Below are 27,199 nucleotides of genomic sequence, written 5' to 3' on the forward strand. Positions count from 1 at the left end.
AAAACACAACTCTTGGCTTCTGCAGAATCTTTTGTGTTTTTTGAACTATATAACTCAAACATCTCTCAAAAATTTTGCCTAATATCTGCTATGAGCAGAAACACTTAATTTGATTTTCTTTTTCTGGGAAAAATGTGCAGTCATGATTGTGAATATTACTGAGTAATTCACAAATGTTTCAGAATAGAGTAGGTTATTCTGTAGTTTTGTTTATGGATAAATAAATCACAAGTAAGATACCTCGTGAGTTCACAAGAACCTGAGCAAGAGTGTCCAGCAACAGCATCTGAATAATTTTTCATAAGCCATTTTTTGGTTCAGCTGATTTAGCTTTCCTGTCAGAGCACATGTTACTAATGGAGTACACAACTTCCAGGTTCTCATAATTTTTATTAACTAGATTCAGATTATCTGTAGTGATTAGTCAACTTGAAAAGAACTGCCAGCAACCTGCCTTTAACCACTTCCAGCTTGTGATTGAAAGCACTGTCTTGACATGGAAGGCGATGGTGGCAGATGTATCTACTTAAAAATAGGAAAAAAATATCTCCCTCATCCTGTCAGATTCCTGCCTCCTGCAGTAAGAATTGCTTGTGGAGTTGTCTCAGCCCATTCTGGGGGACTTTATTCCTGCAGTTCCCTCTGTGGAACAGCATCCTTCTGTGGGCTGGAAGCAGGGATGGAGCCACAGGTTGGGTTTGGAGGAGGGAGGACATAGAGGGACCTGCAAGGGGTGGTGACCTCAGCCAGGCACCTGTCCAGAGATGATAAAACAGTAATGGAAACTGTCACCCAGCCTTAGGGGAATAAAGGAGCAGGTCATCCTCCACTGAGAGCTGGAAGTCTGGAAATGGGAAAGGCTAATAGAGAAGTTTTAGATATTCTTTTATTTTGACAGGAGTCAGTGCTATTTGAAAAGGAAGGTGGGCAGAAGCATTATGTTTCCAAAAGTAGATGATACCAAAGAATCTGTTGGCTTTTGTTATTTTTAACAACTCAAGTAAAGGTGGCTAATGACCTATGGTATGCTCAAACCAGGAGCAATGCACAAAAAGGAGCCCCAGAAACAACAAATTTTATAACAAGATATTGCATGCAACTAAAAATGGAGTTAAGGACTGGTCTAGATTTCAAAGGTAATTTGGGGAAGGTGAATTTAGATACAAAACCCCACTAGGACTGCAATTTGAGACAAATCCCTTGGCTTACTGAAAGATCTGTAATTGACTTTTATCAATATGTTTAATAGGCAAAGGAAGGGTCTCTGCCTGAAGTTTTGAATGATAAACAGGACTTTGACTTCTGAATGCCATTCTACTTCAGGTCTATTTCTAAATTTATGTCCTTATTTTCCACAATGTCAAAGTCCACCATGGGCAGCACCCCACAAATAACATAAGTACACTTGGCCAGTGTGGAAAAACCGGAGGAACTGTGTTGGATTTTCCCCTTAGGATGACTCTGCAAATTTTAGGAAATGTGATGAGCAGAAGAATGCTTTGTTACAGTCCAAGACAGCCCTGAAATAAAAAATGAATGGATTATTAACTGCAGCTATATGGAGCACTCAGTTATCCAGTGTTGAATGCTGATGCACAGTTAGTGCTGACAGTATTTCAGAGAGAAAATCAGTAGATAGTAGCAAGTAAGCAGAATCAGAGCTGTCCAGGTGACTTTTCCCCCACAAGAAGACAGCTAGACAACAAACAGAAGAGATAACTAAAACCTGCAGTACTGCTGGGGTAGGTATTCCTGTTAGGGCTTATATCTTTTATATCTGTTAAATCTTTTCTTTTGGTCTGTGAGCTGTTCCCCTTCAGAATAGGCTTCAGGTGGCCTCCAGTGGAATGGTGGTCCAGAGACCTCTGCCCCACGTGCTCTGTGGGTGTCACGTGTGCCTCTCATATCAGCCTCATTTCTTCCACATCTGGGAGCTCCTCTCAAGCACAGGGCAGTTCTTCTCCATCAGTTGTCTCCAAGCATAACCGAGTAGTTCCACTGGGTTTTTTTGTTCTCCTTGTCTGTAATGTGGAATGAAGCCACCCCAAGAGATGTGTATTAGAACTAGCAAGGACTGGCAGAGGGGCATTAGGCATTCTGACCTGTGTCAAGTGTGCTGGGAAGAAATGCTGAGTTTTGCTGTTTCAGTTGTGCATTCACTGAATGTACTAAAACTTTGCAAGAGGCATGAGTCAAATATAAAACATAACAGGGAAGAACAATTTTGTTTGAGAGCTCTTGAAACAAAGCAGTGGTCTCTTTATTGAGAAGTATTGTGTTTAATGTCCCTCTCTGAAGCCTCTGTTCATACTTGTCATTGCAGTTGCACACCATTCAGATATCAACAAGGAAAGACATAAAGTAGAACTCTGAGGCTGCACAGTTGTGTTAAATATTCATCTTTTGTCTCAAAGGACAAGGATTTATTTAGCTGTAGCAAATGTAATATTTTTTGCTTCATGAAAAATTACAATGTCAGAGGAATCTCTGCTCCAAATCATGAAACCTTAAGAAACCAGTACTATGAAATGACCTTATGTCTAACACTTAAAACACAGATAGCTTTTCAGTAAATAAAATTAATTTCAGGCAGTTTTCTGTGATTTATGGGGGGTTTTTTAGGTTCTTTTTCTAAAATCTTTTATATCTAAGGTTTTTAGAGTATCTTCAGAAATGTCACCCTCTTCAGAGTGACAGCCTTGTCTTCACTTTGCTTCAAATTAGAGAATTTTTAAAGAAATTATTCAGTTCAGAAAGTACTAGAATAATGTGGATGGTTTTGAAAGTCCTATCATACAGAATGTATTGTATTTTTTATAAGAGGAAAGATATGTCTTGGTCCATAACAAGCTCTGCTTGCTACAGTGCCCTAATTTCCAGTTTGCTCACTCAACAAAAGCTTCATTATTCTTTTATTGTAAAGGGGTTTAGAGGAAAATATACTAGAAATTGCTATGGTAGATTTTAAGGCAACTGATTCTATATTGCATATAAATATAGAACATATTCTACCTTTTGACTCAAAAGAATTAGCTGAGGCAAATTAAAACAGAACATAAGAATTTGGACCTGAAATGAGAGCTAGATCAGGCCCTTCAGATGGAAAACTTTAAATTTTTATGCCTTATGTGACTAAAAAAAAAAGCCTAAAGAAACATTTTTTCTGATTTTTGCCTTTTTAAAAAAGAGACTTAGGTAGTTTCTAATATTAAGCTTCCTCCTTAGTCTGCTGCAAAGCTTGCTAGCTTCAGCCATCTTTTCCAGTTTTATTTCACAGCTTGTTTCTCCTCCCCAAAGCACAAAATGATGAAACTGCACAATTGGAAGGATTGAATCTAGCCTAAATACTCCTGACATAGGGAAATAAAACCACAGAGGGGCCTAGCTCTGCTAAACTTCCTAGCTGGGCTAGAAAGCGAGCCCTATTCTCTTTCCACACCCTTTTCCAGCAACAACATTCCTTCTTTGCCTGGATGACTGAAGGCAGCTCCTGGATGAGAGTTGTGGCTGGAAAAACCAGGAATCAATTATTCGGTGGTGGGCTAGCCAGAGCTTAAAGCTCTTCACCATACATCTCATTTCTAACTTTTCATGTTGGTTTCCCAACAGATCATCCTTGCTGTGTCTGCCTTTCTCTCTCCACTGATTTCTTGTATGTCATTCAATTTCAACCAAATCACACCTTTAAAGACAACCTCAAAGGCAGAAGATTAGGCCAAGTGAAACCTGGAAAAAATCAAACAACCAAGTAAAGGAGAGAGGTCCTACTAAAGGTTTTTTGGAGAGAATCACAGCTCAGTATCTGGGAGAGGACAAATTGTGGGGAAGGAGGAGTTGCAGATGGCTGGATGGGCCAGATCTGCCATGCCCATAGTACTTTTTAATCCACTTAATGCTGTGCTTAAACATACAGTCAACAGGCTTCCCCAAGCTCCTCTTGCACTGTTCTTTTAAATTAAAACATTACCTTGTCCTCTTATCAGTATAGTCGTGAGTTTTCTAAAATTCAGCAAAACCCCCTTACCTAAATATATTTCACTGCCTAGAGGATATATTTCTTTTTCTGCAAAGCTCTGTTGTTTTGGTTTTTTCTGTTGTTCTTTACATTATGAAATATTGGATAAAAGGATGCCTCTGAACTTCCCTCACGGAATCTGAAACAAGGACATCAGGCTGTACTGCCAGTGAGCAGAGCTTTTTATGGGAGGAGGGATGCTAGACCAGACATTCACATCAAGCTCCACTCAGTCACATGACAAGCAGTGTTTCAAGAGGGCTCATCTGCTGATCTTCAAAAATCTATTTTTTTAAGTGAAGTCAGTTCACTTTATCTCATTGCATACTCTGGTGGAAGAGCTCCTTTAATGCCTTGCTGTGCAGTGACACAGGTAGAGCATTGCAGTCTGTGCTAATGCTCAGCATAAGAGCAGAGAGACTGTAAATGTATGGATGTGACTATAGAAGTGAAACTTTCATACAAAATTTACATGTTCCCAGAGATTTTGAAGGTTTTAGGTTTTCACAGCATGTTCTCAGTCCCTTGCGGTTTAGCAGATTTTTTTTTTTTTTTTTTTGCTTTGGTATAATATAAAGATAATGAAAAATCATGAACTTCATATTATGGAAGAATAGTTTTAAGTTCCAGCCTTTAAGCTTTATAAAAACAAAGTGTTAAAGTGTTAAAGATATTTTATGTAAGACTCTTTTGTAATTCACTTATAAGTGGTATTCAGAAGATTTTCTGTGTTTGGATGTATTTTGCTCTTTTCTGGCAATCAAATAATTTGCAATTCTTTTTCTCTTCTTAAGCTTTGAAAAAATGCAGTAGCACCACAGCCTTCCCTAGGCACATATTGCTTCAAGTAAACACCATAGAAAGAAATGGGAGAAAAATTAAATTCTGGAATATCACTTACTGTTGTTGTTTGTCCTCCAAATTAAAATATCCTTTCTGAGAAGGAAAAAGGATGGATTCTTTCTATCAAAATTTTTATTTAGCATTTGTAGAAATTATAGAAAAAATAACTCACATGCTTGGTAGGGTAAAAAAAAAGAGAGAAAAAAAAGGAAATAAAACCTCCTATATTGTTTTTTAATATTAAGTTTTCCATACAGCAATAACTGTCAGATTCTGCAGGAAGACATAATTTTTCATTACTGTTGGTGCATATGAAAATACATGCACAGCTTGCTATAAAAAATTTGTTTACTGGGACAGTTGGCATTTTGTATTTTCAAACTGACACATTAAATAATGACCATAGGAAGAGAAAAGAGAGGAGAAGAAATAATTGGTATTGTTTTCTTTCTGTGAACCTCCATACATTGCCTCCAACACACAACATACTGAATAGTTTTCCACAGCAGTAGTTTCAGAACATCTTAAGCTCTCTACCTCAGTGTGTTACTTCGGAAATTTCTGTGAACTGAGATACCACATAGCCTGTTAGGTATTTTGTGTATAATTTAGACTTTATGTCTTTTTACTTCACGCTTGCACCATACCTCTGTGTTTAGGGGAGGGAGGCTGTGCTCCAAGTGTTCACTGGTGAGTGGCTCTGGAGAAACCCATTCTTCCAGGCAAGCTAACAAACAAGACACTAGTGAGGATTCAGGCAGCTGAGGCAGATACTCAAGTGGTCGGTCAGGTACACAAAGGAGGCTGCAGCTTTCTGTATGGGAATCCTTCCAGCCAGAGAAGGGATAAAACGAGGACAAGAGAAAGGAAACTTGCTTTGTCTCAGTGAAAAGACAGTGAGTTCTCAAATGCTCTTATAAAGGCAAGGGGATTTAACCTGGAAGTCTGAATTTGGTATTTTCTCCACAAATCTGTTTTTATTTTCTGTGCTGCCTAGTGAGTTATAGTGAGTCTTGCTGCAGCAGCATTAAACAGGCATCTGCCTGCTATATTGCTCTGCAGGTTATCAGTTTCACAGCAGAGCTGGCAGACACCTTAGCCAGGTAAAGAACATGACCTCAGAAGAGGGGTGGAGGCCATGGAAAAGGAACTGAGCTAGGACAATGGTGCAAATCAGGAGGAGGCAGATGGTCCCATGAAAGCCTGTCATTCTGAGTGACAGGCTTGAATGCATATTGTACCATATTATACTATTGTATATTATAGTACCATATTGCATATTGCATATTGGCTGAGTGCATCCTGTATCACTGCCCTGGGTTGTTGCAGGTGAGTACAAATCAAAGCTTGGAAAGCACAGTGTGGTAATTTAAAAATAACTGTGGTGGTTTTTTTTCTGCTGTCAGAGAACCTTAGATGCAAACAGCTTCAGGGCCTTGACTGGTGGCTTCCACCACACAGAGATGTGTTGGGCTTGGGGCATGGCTTGTCTTTTCCATGAGATCTAGGCAGAAATTTTATATATTTGACCACATAAATGTTGTTTCTGAAATGCTTACTTTGTTAACACATAAATATTGTTCAAGATGCACAGTAGCTGAAAGCTATGTGCCTGTTCTTCTATATATTAAAAAAACCTCCCATTATAAGTTTGGTTTTTCAAGCCATATAGTTTGTGTTGTCTCAGACATCCACTCTAATTCCTTGCTCCAAAATGGTTCTAACCCAGTATTTAGTCAGGTAAATTCATGGGTTTTTTCTTCCATCCTTATTTTTTTCATTGTCTTCCTGTTTTCCTGCTCTAGTCAGCTGCCCTTTTTATTTCATGCCAGTTTTTCCTGGTAATTTGCAGAATGGCAGAAAGATATAAAAGAGCCCCTGATAACTCCTCCTGACTGTCCTGTGCTGGTGGCTGGGATCAGTCTCCCAATTCTCTCTGCACTGGTGAAGCCCCAGCCATGTCTCAAAACCAGCTGTAAGGGACACAGAGCCTAGGGAAGGGAGATCACCAACTGGAGTATGTAACAAAGCCTTGAGGACCTATGTGTCCACATTGCGCACTCCAGCACATCCATAGACCCATGAAAAATTCTGCTACTAAAGAAAAGAGCCACATTGTTTTTATAAGTGGGAAACCCTCACATGTGACAGACCACGGAGGACATGATGCTTAGTATCAGCAGATGGAGAAATGAGTGTTGGTATATGCAACATGCAGGTAAAAAAAATAGTATTAAACACAGAACAAGCAAGTACAGTGAAAGATTCAGACAGTAGAAATACAGGATTTCAGACAAAAATGCCTTCTCCAAGCATAGTATCCATAGCATCCATAGTATCTCCAACCAGTATCTGGTTCTAATACCATATGCCAGCATGGTGGAAAAGAGCATATCCCTCACACAGAGTAGAACTGGTCTTCTCCCACTTCCTCAGACCAGCAAGCATCAGCACTGTCTACAAAAGCACAAGTACCAGGAGCTTGCTATGAGTTTAACGTAAGTAGCACATCTTGTGGGAGAGAAGTGGAGATTCATTACAGGTGGGTATGCACCAGCCTGGCCACTCTCTCCCAAAGGCAAATATTTCTTTAGTTCTGGGGCCATGAAGTTCATAAAAACTGTAATGTGAGCAGAACATGGCACCTACACAAGCCTCTCTGAGTGTAGTGCTTGTGATCACCTTCTCCCACTGTTCCAAGCCATCAGAAAAACTTTAGGCTGTTGCTACTTCCTGCCACCTTTTTCTCCTCTCCCTCTGTCATACCATATTAACCAAATACCTTCTCTACACCATACTACTCTCTTAATTTTGTTTATACTTATTATTGTAATTTTTTTTCCTTTTGAGGGTGCTGAGGAAAGGAGGACTGGAACACACAGAGATCATGTCAGAAGATATCTCAGAAGTCAGTCAGTGTAACTAAAATCCGCATGACTACCAAATATTGAGTTATTTCAAAAAACCTATAGTCAGGAAGGCTTTTTGAAGCTCCTTCTGTTCAAATTTGAGACTTTCATTTTGAAAAGGAAATTGAAAAAATAAAGGGCCTTTGAAGTAGAGGATGCAAGTCTTCATCTTACAGTGAAAATGTGGATTCTGTCATTTCAGAGACTAGAACCATGTCCAATGTACTTTCAGAAAAGCTCTTCTCACATTAAAACAATTTTCCTAATCCTTCCCTTTGTCCTTCAACCCATAGTAGCATGTGCACCATAAACAAAATTTATATGCACTTATTTGATTAAAAGCTGCCATTTCTGCAGATGAAAATTTTCCAGAATGGTCTTACCTGCAGAAAAAGTTGTTCACCACAAATAGTTTGTTTGACACTTGGATCACACCTGCAAATCTGTTTAGCCTATGTTGGCTACAAATTCTTATGCTATGTCTATGAATTTTTTCTTAAATTTCTGCAGAAATTTGTGCAGAATCTTTGCAGCTCACAAAACCCCCAGATGACAGCTGGCTTTTTATACAGAGGAAGGGCTTTGAGCACAAGAAAACTTATTTAGAAATTACAGTGCTAATGCATAAAATAAAGCTCTCTGGGTTCTCAAGTGTCTTCTTAGTGTCCTCTTTATGAGGAATGTCAGAGACTTTAACAAAACACTTCTTTTCAGCAATATGTCAAGGTTTGTACTTCCCCACTGTAAGGAAATTATCTTCTCAGCTTTCTAAAGTATACTGGCTTTATGTGTGTAAGTCAGTGGAAGCCATGGTAGCTATAATTAATAGGAACATAGATGTCATGTAAACAGGGTTCTTAGATGTTTTTCAAACACAAATATGAATAAAAACAATGCACTTAAAAATAAATAAAAGGCTTCCTGATGAGTTTTATATTTTGCTTTTTGTAAAATGTTCCCAAAGACTGTAAAGGGCTTTTAATCATAAGTTTAGTGTAGCTTCTTAAAAAACACATGCAGCCATCTCAAACTTTTCAATAATGCATTACTGTCAAGTTTAATGTTTTGTTGCTGAACAGTAATGTCTGATTCAGAAGCACAAATGCATATTTACTTGATGATGCGAAGATTTAAGCAAGGCTTCTTCAGGATACCAAGTTCCCATAACATAATAAAAAGAAATCTCAGACATCCTTTATGAGTACAGAAGGTGTCTTGGAAAGTCATAAAAAGAATATTACTGTAAAAAAGACAAGGATTTCATAGCGTTCAGCCAAATTGCACAGTTTCAATTTAAATGAATAATTGTATAGGAGGGTTCTACCCTAAATAACACATTTAATGTCTGAACACTTTTTGCCAGTTTTCCACTAGATTTTATTTTCTTTTTATCTTATCCTATAATGGATAGAATGTCCACTTTATGACCTTCTCAGGGCGTGCTGCAAAAGACTTTAGAAAGAGTCCTGCATCTCCAGGTCAGAAGACCTGGCAGGAGAAAGATGTCTGTATGGCAGTAGTAGATCATTATGTCTTGAAATTTTCTTGTTGAGCTTCAGTAACTAATAGAAGAGCAAGATATTTTGCTGTAGACACTCAAGTCCTCAGTTCTCCAAAAGCAAAAGATAGTAGGTGCAATAACCTGTTCTCTGAGCCAGCAGGTGTTCAAAACCTATGGTGTCAAAAGTTCAAGATAACTCAATTGCATTTCTTCTGGTAGATTTCTTCTTCTCCATTACTTTGTATGAATTTATTTGTGAAGTACTGAATGACTTTCAGGATTTATTAAAGAAACCACGTGGAGGTTTCTCTTGTGCAGAGTGAGTATCATGAATGCCATTGCTGTATGATGGCTGTTGAGTGGTCAACAGCGCCTAAAAGGGTGCCTATGGTACTGCTGTCTTGATTTTGCTGCTCACTCAGCATTGCAAGGGGAGTATGGAAATCTTTTTGTAGCTCAGAGACATCTGTTAAAATCTCGTGGTCTGTCTTCATATAGCTTGAGGTACCTTTAAAACACTCCTCCAGATGAATGAAGACAGCACAAATAAAAAATCGATGTTGTGTTAGGGCTGTCTTTGCATTGCAAGTGCAGCACATGCATCAGTGGTATTATTTAACTGGCAGCTGTAGCCAGACTGTGTTGCGTGGTTCTGTTACTCTAGGATGTCTGTTCTTTAAAAGCACTATGGATTTCAAACAGATAGTATATCACACTGCATTTAAAACAAATAGCACATCACAGATCATTAGATGTGCCACATTGTAGCATTCCCTGAGGGGTTTTGCTTAGTGTTTCAAGTTAAAAAGTGGTCTATACATTGAAAATTGACTGACTACTGAAAAAAAACTGACTATTTGAGAAAAAAAAAAAGCAACAGTATTTCAGGGTTGTTTTTGTCACTCTCTTGCTGACTATTTTAGGAAACTAAAACCCAAGCAACCAATCAAAATAATGTAAAGGCCATCCAATTATCCCCAAACAACTCATTAAAAAGATTCAAGAAAGTGTTAATGTAACTCTATTCTAATAAACATTGAGATTTTCCAAATATATGGAATATATTCTAAAATGGTAGTTTGAAGTCTTGAATCCACAAGATACAAAGCCTTCCTCAGTGTACATTTTGGTTCTCGATGGGGTCTTAAACAGATATTGTCTACCTTAATACTTAGGTTTTAAAGGCTTTCAAAACCCCTAAACTTAGAAACAATCCTTGTTAGGAGTCAAGTGAATGTCAGTAAAGACAGTGAAAACAAGTATGGTTAAGAGATTGTTAGAGTCATATCTGGGTTTGAAATAAACTGGTATAAAGTACGAATTTAAACTACATTTGGCCCTTTATTTTCAAAGTCAAAAGAAGAAAAGCAATGTGGGAGAACTGATGTGATAGATCACAAAAAAAGAGAGATATTTTAAGGGCTAAGTTTCTTGCCTGCAGAGTAAATCACCCTCTGTATCCTTAAGTCATCTACTGCACCTTTCTTTTGCAAGTTGATCTTTCTTGCCTATTGCAAGGTTTGAAAAAGGACAAATTGCTCTAGCTGATTCTGCACCAATTCTGCCCCAAAATCTCAGCCATTATGTGTCCTACCTGCAACAAAAGACAAAGTGCCACTTCTTTGCTGTATAAAATGGTATGTGTTTATCCTCATCCTTATATGATCTCTCTCTTCCAAAATAGCTGTTAGACAATGGTTCCAGAAGATAGGATAGAAACTCTTCTCAACCCCCTGTGGGGTTACAAGATTTTTCTCTGATTTCATAGCGCAGGAGCTTCTCCAGGGAATGCCTTCACAATGCTAAGAGGAGGACAGAAAATGTTGCAGGGGGGTCATGTTCAAGGAAAGGCTCCAAAACAAGCAAAGAGGGCCAGATGGGACAGTGCCAGAAGTTCAGAAAATTGCAGTACTGTAATGACAGCCTTCTGAGGAGGTGGGGGGGGGAAGAAAAAAAAAATCTTTTAATCAGTAGAGAGACATCAAATTAAATGGTTGAAATGGTGCAACTTGTGGTTTTTGCCATGTCCAATACCTTGGGAATTGCTGGGTAAAACACTTTAAAACCTATCTAAAAGTTAGCACAAATTCTACAGGAGGTAGACAGTCAGTGAATGCAACAATTGAGAAATTGCCTTCTTTTCATTTTCTAGAGTTACTCTGTGGAATTTGAAGGGACTGTAGTCTGTATTCAATAGGGCTTCCCAGGTATAAATGTAATAAACCAAATAATTCTTCCATCAGTTATTTCTTTTGAGAAGTCTTCCCAAGACAGTGCTCTGCACACAAGGGGTTTTCTGTAATAATTACTCCTGGGAACCCAGTGGAATAAGTGGTAATTACACTATCTAAACACAGAAATAGATCCTTGTGCCATTGGTTCCAGAACTAATAGGAAACCTTACTCCAGATTTCTAGGGTTTTTTAATATTCATAATCTTCCAGCACTAAAAGATGGAAGGTTTTCACAGACTTCCTTACTCTGCAGCTTATAATAGCTACCTGTCCCATAGCTGGTATAATAAACAGTTGCTGTACCCTTGGGTTCCTTTCCTTAGCTACAGAGTAGGGCCAGCAGATGTTATGCAAAATGAAGTCCTCCATGATTGTGGGATTGTTCAAAGGGCCATAATACCAACCCACCCCCAAGAGAATGAGTCAGTCCAGCCAGCTCAAATACTATTCCTATTTCCTAGCAGTACAAACAGAAATCATAACACAGTTAGTAAACCATGCCACCAAATGGAGGCAAAGAGCCAGATGCAGAACTAGCAGAAGAAATTGATACCTGTGATAGTCTGAGAGATCATATGTAGTGTACCAAGGAGAAAAAACGTTCCATTGGACAGAAGGCCCATCTTCACCATCCGGTACTTTTGCCAAGCTAGAGGGTCTCAGGAAGAGTGAAAGTGGTGAAAAAACTGAAAGGTAAACTGAGATCTTGGAGACAGTGTGTATTATTTGTACTATTATTCTAGAAGGTCTACTCAGAATGAGTGCACAACATTCTAGTCCTTCATAATTATGTACTAACTTTCACACTCCGGAGAAATTGTTCATTTCATCGGAGTGACTTGCTGAATCAAAGATTCTAAATTTCTTTTTATGCCTTGGACCAAGGCACCAAAAATAAACCCTCTGTCTGTTCAGTCTCTAAATATAGCCAAGAATTAAGATATTCCTGCTTCTGCATCCTAAATAATCTAATGGAATCAATTACTGTTTTGCGTAGATGACATCTGGTATTTGCAAATAAAACATGAAACATGAAATCCAACCAAAATAAGCATGAAACTGAAGTTTCCAGCCACCCAACTACATCCTCAGTAAATGTAATAGTTTTGCTTCACAGGGTGGGTTTTGCATATTATAAATTTCAGCTTAAATCTCTCTGAGAGAAAGTAACACAAACAGAAGAATAGGGCTGAAGACTTTGGCTTCAGCCACTGGTTGAGCCAGTGAACACTTCATGCATTTACTGAGAACACTGTCCCATTCCTTGGAGTTTCAGCCTCATGCATTTTTTTGAGCAGAGCACCAGTCATGCCAAGCAAAATCACTTTCTTTGTACCATGCGACGCAGCAAGGTTCAGAGTGAACACCAATGTCAGCTGTGGAAAGGAGAGAATCTGAAATGGATTAAATACAGCTTTTTCCCACTGTGGCAGTAAGATCTTTCCCCATTTTATTTGACAGCTAAGGATAGTCCCACTATATAATACCCATGTTTACAATCCATTTCAAAATGTATCCCATTGTAGCACTTCGCTGGCATTGCAATTAATGCTTTATTCTGCTAGAGCCAGAATCTCCTTGGATGTACATACAGGATTTGGGGGGGGGTGTTGCTTGCTCTTTCTTCCTTTCTTCCTTCCTTAGGAGAAGAATTCTTTACTGTGAGAGCAGTGAGGCACTGAAACAGTTGCCAAGAGAAGTTGTGGGTGCCCCATCCATCCCTGGCAGTGTTCAAGGTCAGGTTGGATGGGGCATTGAGAAACCTGGCCTAGTGGAAGGTGTCCCTGCCCATGGCAAGGAGATTGGAACCAGATGATTTTTCAGGTCCCTTCCAACCCATTGTATGATTCTGACTCTATGATTCTTTTCTTGCTTTCTTTTATCGGTTTCTTTTTGTTTTTCAAATACAGCCTAAATAGATAAATGTAACTTTACCTGCAACGAAGGACTTCCCTCTTCCTTCATCAAATAATGCATGGCCAGAAAGGAGATGGGTTATGTACCTCCCCATACTCCAGAGCTGTTACAACATAGCAAAGCAAGTAGTTCTGCCCTAAAGACTGGCTAGACTGTCTCTGAGCAACCTTGGAGGAAGTCATTTCTCCTGAAATGCTCTACAATGGAGAGCCATATTTCCTCACAATTCTTTGTCCTGCCAAACTTGCAAACCTCTGAAACAGTTGGCCATGGTAGTTAATACCAAAAGATGAATGCTGGAGACTTTTCAGTGGTTGAGTTTGCTGGTCAGGATCAAAGGTGTGAAACATTCCTGTGAAACCCCACTTCTGACTGTCCCTCTCTGCCATATTCTGTGTGTTGGGAACTGCAGTTGCAGATTTTACCTTTCTGCAGCTGCATAATTCCCACCCATTTCACCATCACTTCTGACAGTGTAAGCAGGAATGGAAGAAAGTGGTCCCCACATTCTTTGTGCTGCCTGATGTTCAGTTTTCTCCCCTGCTCTGTCCAAGTGCTCACATCTTCCCGAGGTAAATGAGAAAGTCACTTGAAGCAAGTTAAACCTATTTTTTTTCTTCTCCCTCTAGATTAAATTTCAATAATGGCTATTCCTTTATCAAATTCACCAGGTCCCTGTACAAATGCTGCTTCCAGCACAGAGAAGGGAGACAGCTCAGGTGAGGGAATGAGTGACTGTGAGCTGTGCAGGAGAAACGGGAGAGGGATATTTATTTTAGTGGCAGCAGCATCTTGTGGTGTGGTAAAGTTTTTGTGAAACTATACAAAGTCACCAACGGTCATCATCATGTCTGAATGGATAACCTTCATCCTGTCCCCTTTATTTATAGTGCCACATATTCTAGCCATAGTACATTTTATATATATATAGCTAAAATGGTGAAAAAATGCTTGACTTCAGGTACACAGGTGGAATGAATGGGATTACAGCCCAACAATCCCTAAATATGGATAACTTACTGGTTTCTGAAACTGATAAATTTTGGGTTTTTTTGGGTTTTGTTTTTTTTTTTTTTGTACAAATATTTCTAGAATCACTATCTTACTTAAAAGAAACAAACATTCCATTTGAAAATATCTGGCTTTAATTCCTTTAACCACAGTCATTGCACTTGCTGAAAAAAATACTAATTCACAGCATGACACAGCTATCTATGAAATAATTTAAATGCATCATGCACAGTCAGCAGAAGTTCTGCATTGTAATTTGGAGAAAAAGACTTCATACTGTCACTTGCTCTCTGAGCTACATATTATGCTTCAACAATTTCCCTTCCTTCCCATCTATTGAAAAAATATTGGCAGTAATCCAGTTACACCAGAGCATCTCTTTCTAACCCCAGAGGTTTGCATTTGACATGAGAAAAAAAAAAGGTGTCAGTTTTGTTTCCATGTCATTTTAATTTTCAAGAGCAGCTATAAACCATAAGTCATATCAATGGCATAAGCAGGTGCAACTACCAGTGATAGTTAAATGGTTCTTCATTGTTTGATTTGACCAAACACTACAGAAATTACTTGATTCTACTCAGTGACAGTATACTTGGAAAAGATAGCTATTTAAGAAGCCAAAATAACCACCAACCTTGAGCTTCTTGAGTTTTAGAGCATGGGTTTGAACCTTAGTATCCTTACTGTGTGTGGTTGTGTGTAAGCTGTCTAGAAGGACACTATTGCAAAATAAAAACCTCGGGAGTTTTAGCAACCATGTAAATGATAACTGTCACAGCTGCTGCTTGAGTGCATGTAGAAGAAGTGGCATGTCTCTTATTTGTCTGTGCATGGTGTACCCAGGTGGCAAATCAATCAGATTTTGCCTTTCCCCAGCACTCCTGGTTGTAGCAGGATGCCCTGGGAGTGTGGAGCACAGTGCATGCTGCTCACACCAGGCCATCTCTACCCGCTTCTGTTTTAAACCAAGCTCCTCCCCACAGTAATCTGTTAGCCCTTTTGCAAAGGCAAAAGTACCAAATTTTACTCTAATTTATATGTTTGTACTAGCCATTACTCTGGGAAACAAAGTTGTTGTAGAAAGGTGTGACCCGTTAGAAGGAGTCTGACATCTAAACCTTCCTAAATAATGTAACTTATCAGTAAATGTTTCACTTCTTTTGAAGACTAGATAATGCATGGTATACTACTTCCAGGTGCATGTTTTAAGTCACTGGAAGAAAAAAAATCTTGGCCTAATAAAATCTAGGAAAACCTGGCAATGAGCAAAGATCTGTGACTTTGAGAAAAAATCTTTTGAAAGAAGAATATCTTTGAGAAAATAGTCTCAAAGGTGGAAAAGTATACATATTTACTATTAATTTTATTTACCAAGAATAACTCTTAAGTAGCAAGCCTTTCAGTTATAACATATAAAATCTTGGCCCTTACCAGACAGCTGCCCTCCATATAATATCACTTACATCAATTTATTTGGTCTAGCAAAGTCAAAAAGTCAAAAAAAAAATCATTTTCCAACTCGTGTTGAAGGTGAATGACCATCCTGCTGTATACTTTTAGCTGTATATTTAGCACAATGGAAACAGCTGTGGTAGTCCTATGGTAAGGAGCAAGGCAGTCTCTCCCAAGTGCTGCAAAAGATGTATGGCTTGCTGTTAAAAACACTGATGATAAAGAGCTCTTTGAGTCCAGCCTAAGCAGTAAGGATGGGCATGATTAACAGCCCAGGAGCATAAGAGTGTCACTGAGACGTGCTCTTCTAGAAACTGCTTTCGATGCACTGGAGCTATTCCTTGGCTGGCTCAGGTGATGGTCATGTGCTTTTGTTGCCATGTGCTGTGGGAAGCAGTTGCATCAGGCATTGCTGTAGAAATGTGAATGTAATTTATGATGGTCTGTAGTAATTCTGTACATCTCTTATGTCTGTGTTCTTATAGCCACTTGGGCACTGAAGTAGCTGACATGAGAAAGAGGCAGCAGTCACAAAATGAAGGAACATCAGCTGTGTCTCAAGCACCTGGAAACCAAAGGCCCAACAACACATGTTGCTTTTGTTGGTGCTGTTGCTGCAGCTGTTCATGGTATGTCCTGTAGTATATTTGCTTCCATATCCACCACAGGTAAACAATGAAAATGGAAAGCACTGGGAACATGTTAACTTCTGGGAGAGGAGACACAATTTAACTTTTCACTTAAAATTTTGATTTATATATTCCCTGATTTGGTTGGACATCTTGTGATGGGGAAGAGGAAAGAATAGTAAATTCAAGCTATATTTATCCTACTTAAGCCATAACTAAATGAGAAAATTTCAGTTGTAAAACATGTATTTGTGAGTGAGAGACTTGATAATGAATATTTTATAGCTTACATTCCAAACATTTTTTTCTGCTTGTACTTCTGATAGTGCAGTTCTCTGCATTCAGGAGAATAAAAGGGAGATGATCATGAATGTGAATATGTGGTATCCTGTTATATTACTAATGTAACAGGTAATATAAATAATAATATAAATTATGTAAATCTGAAAACATGGGCCTTTAATTCCACTTTTAAATGGAGTGGCATAATTTTAGTGGCTGCTTGTCCCTTCCTCAATGAAGTGTTCACTTGTAAAGTCAAAGATTTAAAGTCAGTTTCAAAAATAGCTTTAAATTCTCAGTGTCTTGAGATGCATCAGATCTTTATTTCTTATTTTTATGAACACAGTATTGAAATATAAGGTAAATGACATGCAGTACTCTTCAGAGCCTGTGCGTCATATTAGCCAGACAGTTCAGTGTTTTTGAAGTCACCATTCCTCTGTGTACCTGTGTTATTTTCACTTCAATCACCCATCTGGCCCCAGTCTAAAACCTGAGGCTCTTTGCTTCAGTATATTTAAAAATACTTACCAGTATATATGCACTAGGGCTAGGGTTTTTTCCAAGATACTGCCACATCCTGGAGGCAGTGGCAGAGGAGACCTGCCTTGGCTGTTATTTCCAGTTTCACCTGAAGGCAGAGTGTATTGGGAGCAAGGATGAGCCAGAGCTCATGTTTTACCAAGTAACTTTGCAATATGTTCAATCCATATTGAGAAATAGGTGGAAGTGTATTAAACAGGAAGCAAAGAGAGGGTGTTTCTTTCTGCTCTGGGGCAAGGGCACAATATCAGCTATGCTGTTACAGTCCAGAGATTCATTTACCTCAGTATCCTATTTCAGGAAGTGACCTTTATCAGATACCACAAGATAAGGATAAAAAAGTAGATATGCACCTCCTCAAACTACCCACAGTAAAACACCTCACAACTACTGTCAATCTGCAATTTAGGGATTTCCTGGCCCAGAGTTCCTTTTTGTGTGGTTTATAGACCTTGGGGGAATTTTCGTTCCTTAATTTGGCAAACCATTTTCTGAAGTGACTTCCTAACTCATCTAAAATTTTGGCACCCAGGGTTTCCTCTAGCAATAAATTCTAAAATGGGCCAGTGTACTCCCTTTTACTTGTGTTAACCTACTAGAAATTAATTTCATTTGATGCTTCCTTGTTCTTATATGAAGAACAGTGACTAATCATTCCCAGGATGGTCAAGATTTTACAGAGCTCTCTCATATCCCCCTTCACCCGTTTTGTCTTCCACAGTCTTCTCTATTTTAATCTCTGTGATACAGAAACTGACCTAGACCATGATTTATCCTTATCCGTCCTATTTACTCATCTACCTTGTGTCTCGCTATATACCTTTCTTATTCTACTATTTCCTGTCTGAGATGTGTGACTAGATCTGTGTTGTTGAGACATGGGTGCACCATGTTTTGTGTTTGCTCTTGAGTTTTGTTACTAATTCCTAGCACTCTGCTTATTTTTTAACAGCCCCAGAGATGATGTTTTCATGGAATTATCCACCCTGAATACAACATCTCTTTCCTGAATGAAAATAAAACCCATCATTGTGCATGTACAGCTAGGGTTGGCTTTTCCCTTGCATGCTAGAATATTAATAATATTCATATAATATCAATAGTATTTAATAAAATATCCATCTAATTTCTAAAACTTAATGGCAACTGATTTCACTTTTTAAGCAAGCTGCACCTCAAGAAATCTTAAATTTGACAATGATACTCTAGTTTGAAGCTCTTGTGACCCTTGGAGTGCCTCCAGTCCTTAGAAGGCAATACCATTATATATGTAAACAGTTTAAGCACATTAAACTTAAATTAGAGTAATTATTGATTTAAAACATAGGATGTACCTTCAGCTGCTCTGTTGTTTTTACTGTCTTTCAGGGTTTTCAAGGGCTTGAGGTTGGGATTTTTCTTTGCAAAGTCAATTAGACAGAGTATGGAGAAATCCTGTTAGCTAGTTTTCAAGATTAAGTAAAGTAAGTGATCAAAGGAACAGTTACATCACTCAGGTTGCTAAAATCAAAAAGAGAGAAAATGTGATGCAATAAGTATTTTCCAGCTTTAACTTCTAAGATCCTGTGGTAGAAACTCCATTAGAGGAAAGATGGGACAAAACTTTGAAAAATGCAGTATGAAATGTTTCAGAACCTCAGTTAAAATTAAGTCACTGATTGTGATGCCAAATTTAATAACAACTTTCAAAAAGTAACTAACTTTATTACTCTCATATATAGGGAATTCTAGCTAATTAATTCTCTAGGGTAGTTCTCTGTAAGAGAAAAGCCAAATCAACAATTGTAACAGGTTCTCTGGACCTAATGTAATTACATTCTTTCCCTAGTTCCACAGGTCTGTGTATTTGAGTAACATTAATTTCTCAAGAGATACCTGTCTGGAAATGTTGCTAGATTCATTAATGGGGCAGGCAATGTTCTATGAAGATCAGAATTTTCTTCAGTTTTTCCACCTGTATGTGACTGATGATAGCGCTTACATCATTAACCACTTACTGCCTCAACTTCTTCACCATTCACAGAAATGGGATGTGCAAATTTTATTAAAAAATACTCCCTTTTTACTATTCAAAGAGACAGTTCAGTAGTTCCTATATCCAAATAAATAATTAGAATTCTGAAAATATCTTTTGTGAATCGTGGTTCTTGTTTTCTTCTGTTCTACCCCATGTTAAAATCAGAATAGGTATTAAGTCTTCTGTTTGCACAACAACATTGGCAAATATTCACACCTTTGTTTGGGGAAATAGTATCTTGCCTAATAGACACTTGTTAAGAACAAAAAAAAATAGAGAAATTGTTTGGTACATCTTATTAAAGCCCTTTTAAAAATTATTTTTATCTAATATATCTTTCTTAAAGATAACAGCTATTTGAAGGACTTCTCTACTGCTGTGGGATAATCCTTGTAGGTAGCTCAGCCCCAGACAGATGCTTACTCACTGCTCAGCAGCAGGATGGAGAAGAGAATCAGAAAAGTGAAAGCAACAAAGCTTTTCCATTGAGACAAAAATTTTAATTGATAAAGCAAAGCTGTATGCACAAGTAAAGCAAAACAAAAAATTCATTCACAGCTTCCCATCAGTTCAGCCATGTCCTGGAAAGCCATGGTCAATCACATCTTACAGTGACTTGAGGAAACGGATGCTACAAATCTCAATCTCCATCCTTCCTTTTACTTCTGCAGCTTTTATTGCTGATCCCAATGTCATATGGTAAGGAATATCCCTTTGGTAACTTGTGGTCAGCTGTCCCAGATGTGTCTCCTCACAGCTTCTTATGCACCCCCAGCCAGCACACTGACCAGGCAGTGTGAGAAACAGAGAAATCCTTGATACTGTTCAGTGACTGCTCAGCAGCAGCTATAACATTAATGTGTTATCAACACTGTTTTGGTCAAAAATCCAAAACATAGCACCAACAAGGATCCCTATGAAGAAAATTAACTCCATCCCAGCCAGCCTCAGTACATCTATTGGCACTGACAATTGTCAGGACAGTAAATTGCTCAGTTTACAGGGACAAAGCAAGACTTATTACCAAGGTTTGCTCAGATTGAAAAAGAATGGAGATTAATACGACTATTAAGATGGCTGTTTTATTTTAATAGGCATGCTCATGACATTGCCCAACTAGTTTAAGCTCTGAACTTGTTTCTGAGTAAAAGTAGTGAAGGGAACACTCATCCTCCTGAGTGGAAAAAAGTAAAACACTTTTGAAGCTCCCAACAGGAAATGCTTGTCCTCTTACAGCAGAAGCAGATGATACATCCCTGTGAAGATCTTCTACAGACCTTCCTCTCTTCACTGACCAGACATAGATCTTAAGCACTCATTTCAGGAAGACTGCCTAATTAAAGTAGCTAACAGACAAGTACCAGTCATGTACCTATGGTCCTGTCCTGAATCACCCCATGTCTTAAGCTTCTGCAAAGCTCCATTTCAATAGAGGACTGAAGAATGTGCTTCTTTATGAGGCATCATTTCAATGACTTGGGCAGCCTGAGACTTGCAAAATTTGCAGTAAGTCTTCTAACACGACATTCCATAATTTCCTCAATTATGCTTTCTCCAGAGAGTTGCCCATTCAGTACTTAGAGCTGTGACTTTATAGTTTTGAGCTCAGTTTGACAAGGCTAGAGGCGTAAGCCTGCTATTTCACCTCCCCAACCTTATTTAGAAATCCATTACTCCAGCTTCCTGAGCAGACATGAAATTAGTAGTTTTCTTGCAAACACTTGTAAATTACATTCTTCAAATAAACTCTAAAGGCACTAGCACAGGGAGGTTGGTCTTCTGCCAGTTTTATTTTGCTTTCTCCTTTGTCTCCTACCCAGAGCAGGAGTCATATCTTTTTATTCCCTCTTTCATAAGGTGCTCAGTGAATTTGAAAACTATGGGACACTGGTGCCCAATAATCTGTCTCCTTTTACTGTACACAGAAGGCTCAGAAGGGGTCTGACATCTACCCTGCGAGAGACTTTAGCAGTATGGCAGTCTGGGGGACATGGAAAGACTTCTGGGTGATAAGTGAAGATGATCACTTGGCTTCAACTGTAGCTCGATTGAAGTGAGTGAGCTGAAGGGCTTTTACCCAAAAATGTAACCATTAAAACTGCTGAAGACTTGTGGAAGAGAGTTTCCCACACACAAGAGATCCCAGGGAAGATAGGGTATTTGCCATCTTGGCAGTAAACAAGAGTTGCTCTTGGCAAGAAGCCTCTCCCCTCAGTTCTTATAACTTGTCTATGACTGCTGTGAGCTACTCTGAAATTTCTTCCTGATGATGTTGCTACACAAATATTTTTCTTTATTAAAGGGAGCATTTTCCTTGCAAGAGTTTCACAGTTTACTTGGGCCTACAAGAAAATATTTCTGTCACTTGTGCAATGAATATGAAATGGCAGACACAGTTCTAAGAACAATTTTTAATTGCATTAATACCCATTCTCTATGGGGTTCAGTGTTATCCTCTTAATAAACAGTGTGCTCTAAATGCAATAAAAAACCAATCAAAACAAAACAACTCCTTTTTTTTTCTTTATTTTTTTCTTTTTGCATTTCCCACCTCTGTGGTACTTTGAGAAGAACAACATTTTCCTGGCATATTCAATCTTAGTTTGTTATCAAAAAATTGTGTCAAGGCTTTGCATGAGTCTACATAAGATTATTTCTAGGGGCTACAGTCATGGCTGCTTTATTTCATTTAACTGTGGCAGAAAGTTTGAAGGACAAAGAAGCAAAGAAAGGATGGAAACAAAACAAAATTATTCCAATACATTATAGCCACATGTTCATAAGTCTGTGGAAAACAAAACCCATATCCTTTTTCCCATGCCTGTCTGCAGCAAAACTTTTAGACTAGGAGCAGACTAGAGGCGGACTGGTAAAAAAAAGTCTCCCAGGCTCCAGGATTTTGTTAAAGATTCTGGCAAGAAAAGAAAGTCTTTATCTTTAAAATGAAAGCACTGATTTTGAAAAATGTATTTTGGCTTTTAATTTTGTTTTTAATTATTCTTTTCCTCCCTGAACACATAGGCCAACACATCTGAAACTCAATTCTCTGTGCTTTACCTTTTCAAAACATCACATCTGTAAAAAAGCAAATATGGAAAAGTGCATCAGGAATTTTTTTATTCTAGTGCAGAAGACAGAAGTGCAGGCTACTGTACTCTATTTTACTGAAATAGAAGGTGATATTTTTAATAATATTTAATGGGAAAAGATGTTCCAATCTGTTCCTTTTATACTTTAAAATATCGTAGAACACTGTTACATTTTTACCACTTGCTATTGCAGAGGTCAGAGATGAAAACATTCCATCTCTTTCCCAGAGAATACTTTATTCTGAAGGAGACAAGGCTTAGGGACCTGTTCTTTGTGCAACTATGGGACAGTATCTGACAATCAGAGTGCAATGGGCAGTACTGGTGCTTTCTTAGGAAAGTAGCACCAGTTCTTTGATGGATAGTATTTAAAGCTGGATAAAATCCATTATCTGCTTTGTCACAGAAGCTACTGAACATGATATTTATGAAAATCAGTCTTAAATCACCTTGTCTGTAAATCCACATACCCTCAGTGCTGAACCCATGAGAGAAAGCTGGCAGACATTCCTGTTGTTGATGGAATGCACCATGGGGTGAGTGTGGACTGAGGATTTAAATATCTAGTCCTCAGAAATGGGCCTCTCAAAGTTCCCTGAGATACTTAAAATAAAAGAATTAAATTCTCAGCATTTGTAAAAATAATCAGAATACAACTATGGGACAGTATCATCACTGAAAATACACTGAAAATAAATAGCTTGTCAAGTTGTTTTTTTCATACTTCTGTAAGTTAACAGTGCTTATTAAATACTGCCCAAGAAAAGCATTTCTTTTCCCTTTAAAGCAAAAGAAAAGGATGATCTCTAAACTGAAAAAAAAAATCAGAGCAGGGAAGCATGTCTTCCTAACAAGTATGAAATTTAATAAGCTCTTTTTCCTTTATAATTAAGACAGGGGAAGTGATTTTGCTGGAAATTTATAGAAGTTTAGGTCCTCAGGGCGGGCTGGAGACAGGTGGCTGTGTGCATGCTTGCTTACACAACTCTCCTAGGGCAACACAGCCTGACTTGCCAACCCCTGGGCTTGCACCCTTCTGTGACACTGGTCCAGATTGTCAGTGTTAGCCTAATAATTCCTGGAAGCCTGCTGTCTCCTTGAGCCAGACCACAAATTTACCTCGTATGGGATACACAGCTTATCTCAAAGCTCCAGAGCTGGCAAGTAAAGGCAGGTTTGACCGCTTCTTGCACCTCCCTGTGAAGCAGATGTGAAATGCTGCCTTTTCAAAAGAGGGGGGCACATTTCTTTGCCACAAGGTGTAAAAGTAGGTAGGCTCACAGATATGCTAACTGCTCCTAGCTAGTAGTCTATCATTTTTCCTGCATCTACTTCTAGAGAGTAAGATGTGAATGCAGGAAAACAAGAGTTACTGGCAAACCAAAAGGACTTTAGAAATAAGATTTACAGAAAACAAAAACTTCATGTAAAAACAACTAAAGGAAGCTTAAAGTTAACCTATTGAATGTCATAAGAACCTGCCTTGGTCACTATGGATCCCTCTTCTGAATCAATCAAGTATATGTCACCTTCTCTCATAAAAAAGCATCTAAGAAATCCCTTAATCCAAGCTAATGCACCACCTTTTGTCCTCTTCCTTTCTTCTTTTCAGCATCTTTCCATATACCTCCAAATTCCTGTTGGAGCACAAGCTCTTGCACAGCCTTGGAGTAGGGGTAAGGACAGTGAGCCACCAGCTCCCGCAGCAGAAAGGCATTTCCACAGGAAATTTGCCAAGAATTAGATTTGATGCAGGCCATTGCTTTCTGGGACATGTAAAGTAAATTAAAATCATGTCCTTCTCTGGGAGAAAGCTGTAAGCTACACACTGTATTTATTTTGGCAAGTGGTGCAAAGGGGTAATCACTAAGATGCTGCCAGTCTTCCATGAAATCATGGTGGAAGCACAAAGATACACAAGACATTACACAGATGTTCAGCATATATAATTGAGAATTAGTTTCCAACCAAGAACCCTGGTTTGGAAAAAAATTTAACACTGTAAACTAAGTCCATGCAAACTGATAAATGTTTCTATTTTCAAAGGTATGAGGAAAACTTGTTTCTCCCCATAATAAAATAATAAAAATAGAAGGCTAATGCGAAGAGTGGAGCAACAGCTTCTTCTGCAGCTGCTCTGTTAACTTTCATCACAAACCAGTAGTAGAATCCTCATTAACATCAAAATCAGCTCTGGGCTTTCTGTGCCAAGCTTTCCTAGTATCAGGATTTTAATCTTAATAATTTAAACTTTGAAAGTTCATTTCATTTTGAGGAACAGATGGAGACTCATGTGTTTACTGATATTTTTCCCCATCTGTGATAACACAAGCAGGTTAGAAAATTAGTAGACTTTAAACATAATAGACTAGGAAATTTTAAATAAATGTTTCTGAAGATTCACAAATAAAATGCAGATTCCTTTGTGTATAGTACTACTAAGATACAAACCCCTGATCAGTCTAACTTCAGAAAATAGTCCTATTTCAAGCAAACATTTCTGTAAAGAAAATTACAACGAAAAAAAAACCCAGAACTGCAGTTCTTCTAAATTGAATAATAAATACATGCTGAGAAGGGGTTTGGGATTACACAAGGCTCATTCTAATTCAGTGGTGCAAAAGATACCAACAGTAGCTCCTTAGAAGGAGAGAGCAGACTAAATCGAGTTAACTTTAGAACATGATCTTGATTCTGTCCTGGCACAGCACTCAAGAGTGGATTCAGGGACAACTGCTCTTGAGGAGACTGGAGGGAGAGAAAGCAGTGGCAGAATCACTTCCACTGGTGAAAAGCAGCTTGATGCCTCCTCTGAGGCTGTTTAAGAGATGGATTGCTTCAGAGCATCAGTGTCTTGGCTCTCCCTCACCCTCATACCCATTTCCCACCTGCCTGTGCCAAAATGCTGTGGTGTCTGTGGAACACTGGCTGGAGGAAGATTTGTAATGTCATGACAGATTTTCTGTCACCAGAGCACAGCTTGACTGTTGCTGTGGAGAAAATAAAAAAACATAAGGAGTGCTGAGAATGCCTGAGTCCAGCTTGTGCTGTGAATTACAGATATTAGGAGTTTGGAGCCTTTGAAATCTCCCCTGACAGGGTTTGGGCTGCTTTTGGTTTTCTTATGACTAATTTGCAATTAGATATTTACTCAAAGATGCATTAACTCAGAAGTCCATGGAAAACCACATAAGCAAAGAAGTACATGAAAGGTCACAATGGGTTTGAGATCACAATATTACCTGAAGTAAGGCATGTTGATAGATGGTGACATTTTAAAGGTGCCAAAGTCCCCTTGCAGACCCTCTGAACTTTATTCATTGTAGAATAATAAAAACTTTAATATTCAACATGCAAAAACAATAACAAAACACCCTTATCCAAGTTAAACACATTGACAGTGTCTATACCACTAAGTAAACTAAGCAGGGCCAGTGTCTAATGGGCTACAGTCAGCCTGTACAGTAAATTATAAGCAAGTGTTAACTCCCTGGCAGAGATTTGACCAGTGCCAAAGTGCATTCCCAACAAATGGCCTGTGGCAGAAACCCTGTTTTGGGCGTGGGCTTTAGTGGACTGGGGCTATGTGGTGCCAGTCAACCTCAGGACTCTCCCAGAACATTTTATCTGCAAGAATAAATGCAGCCTGCAGTTCCAAACCAAAAGGGAAAAAAATTAGGCTTCTAAAATCTGTCAGCAGCAGAATTTCTATCTTGCATACATTTATTTTTTAACTGTGCATAATTCTGAATTGGTTTAAGATGCCAGTTAAAACAGGAATAAACGTCTAGCACTTTAAAGAGAAAAAATGATAATATTTCATGAAAATGAGTCTGGACCTCTGTTAGGAAGCACTTATTAGATGGACATCCTCTCACTAGAAAAGTGGATCAGACATTCATTATGTGAGTGAGAAAGGCAAAGGAGATCTGAGTCTTGTCTAGTCACCCTTAATAATTCCATAGCACATGCATTTGTCTAGATGGCAGCTCTGGTTCTTCTGAAATGCCTGGTTGAAGGCTGGATACTGGCAGATGCTGAGCACCCATTATGAAGGAATGGGTAATTTCAGTTCTTGTTGACATCCATGCTGAAAGTGCTTCCCCACTGAGGGCCTTGTCTTAAAAAATTTGGAAACCAGCACCAACAAAACAGATGTCTGTAAGATACACAGACTGGCACAGAGGGTCTCAATCCTGTTTGTTATCTTGAAGAATGTAAAGCGAATCCCCCATCTTACTTGACTGTGATCTGGATAAGCATCAACTAGTTTAGTCAAGGCTAATTTCACAAAATATGGTGTTGCTCCTACTTTAATACCTGAAAACCAAGAATAATAAAGAAAAAGTCACTACAGAAACTGAGACTAGGCTCATTTATCAGAATTAGTTGAGACCATTAGGTTTGCTTGCTAGTGATTTGGAGGGCTTTTATTCATATAGCTACCCTTTGAAGGGATACAATCTCCATTTATTTGAACAGTACAGAACTGTCACTTTTAATTGTCTCAAATATATGAAGGAATTGCTTGCAAAATAGCTGTAGCCAGGAGTAAGGATGCTGCAGATTGTCTAGTAATTAAATGTATCCATCATAAAAGATAGAATATGAATGATAATATTCTGAAGGAAGGAATGAAGCCAGACTAGCAATCTCTTGGGTGACCTGACAAGAGAAAATACATCTTTGAGTTAAATATTGCCTAAGGCAGAAACCATCTCTAAACTAATGGAAGAAAGCTAGAGTAACTCCACTAG

General features: G+C 38.5%; 1 protein-coding gene across 4 annotated transcripts in view; it reads left to right on the forward strand.

Annotated features, from left to right (window-relative positions):
- The window catches only part of RGS17 (regulator of G protein signaling 17), a 70,107-nt gene that overhangs the window by 24,402 nt on the left and 18,506 nt on the right, over positions 1-27,199 (forward strand). For 3 of the 4 annotated variants that reach the window (XM_030944603.1, XM_030944607.1, XM_030944605.1), the window contains exon 2: positions 16,368-16,511. In XM_030944603.1, the coding sequence (XP_030800463.1) occupies positions 16,393-16,511 (119 nt within the window). In that variant the 5' untranslated portion in view covers positions 16,368-16,392. Of the gene's footprint in view, positions 1-14,043; positions 14,139-16,367; positions 16,512-27,199 lie in introns of those variants that run through there. The other variant, XM_030944606.1, reaches the window with a different exon arrangement.

This window comes from Camarhynchus parvulus, chromosome 3 (assembly GCF_901933205.1).
Source record: "Camarhynchus parvulus chromosome 3, STF_HiC, whole genome shotgun sequence".
Taxonomy (NCBI): Eukaryota; Metazoa; Chordata; class Aves; order Passeriformes; family Thraupidae; genus Camarhynchus; species Camarhynchus parvulus.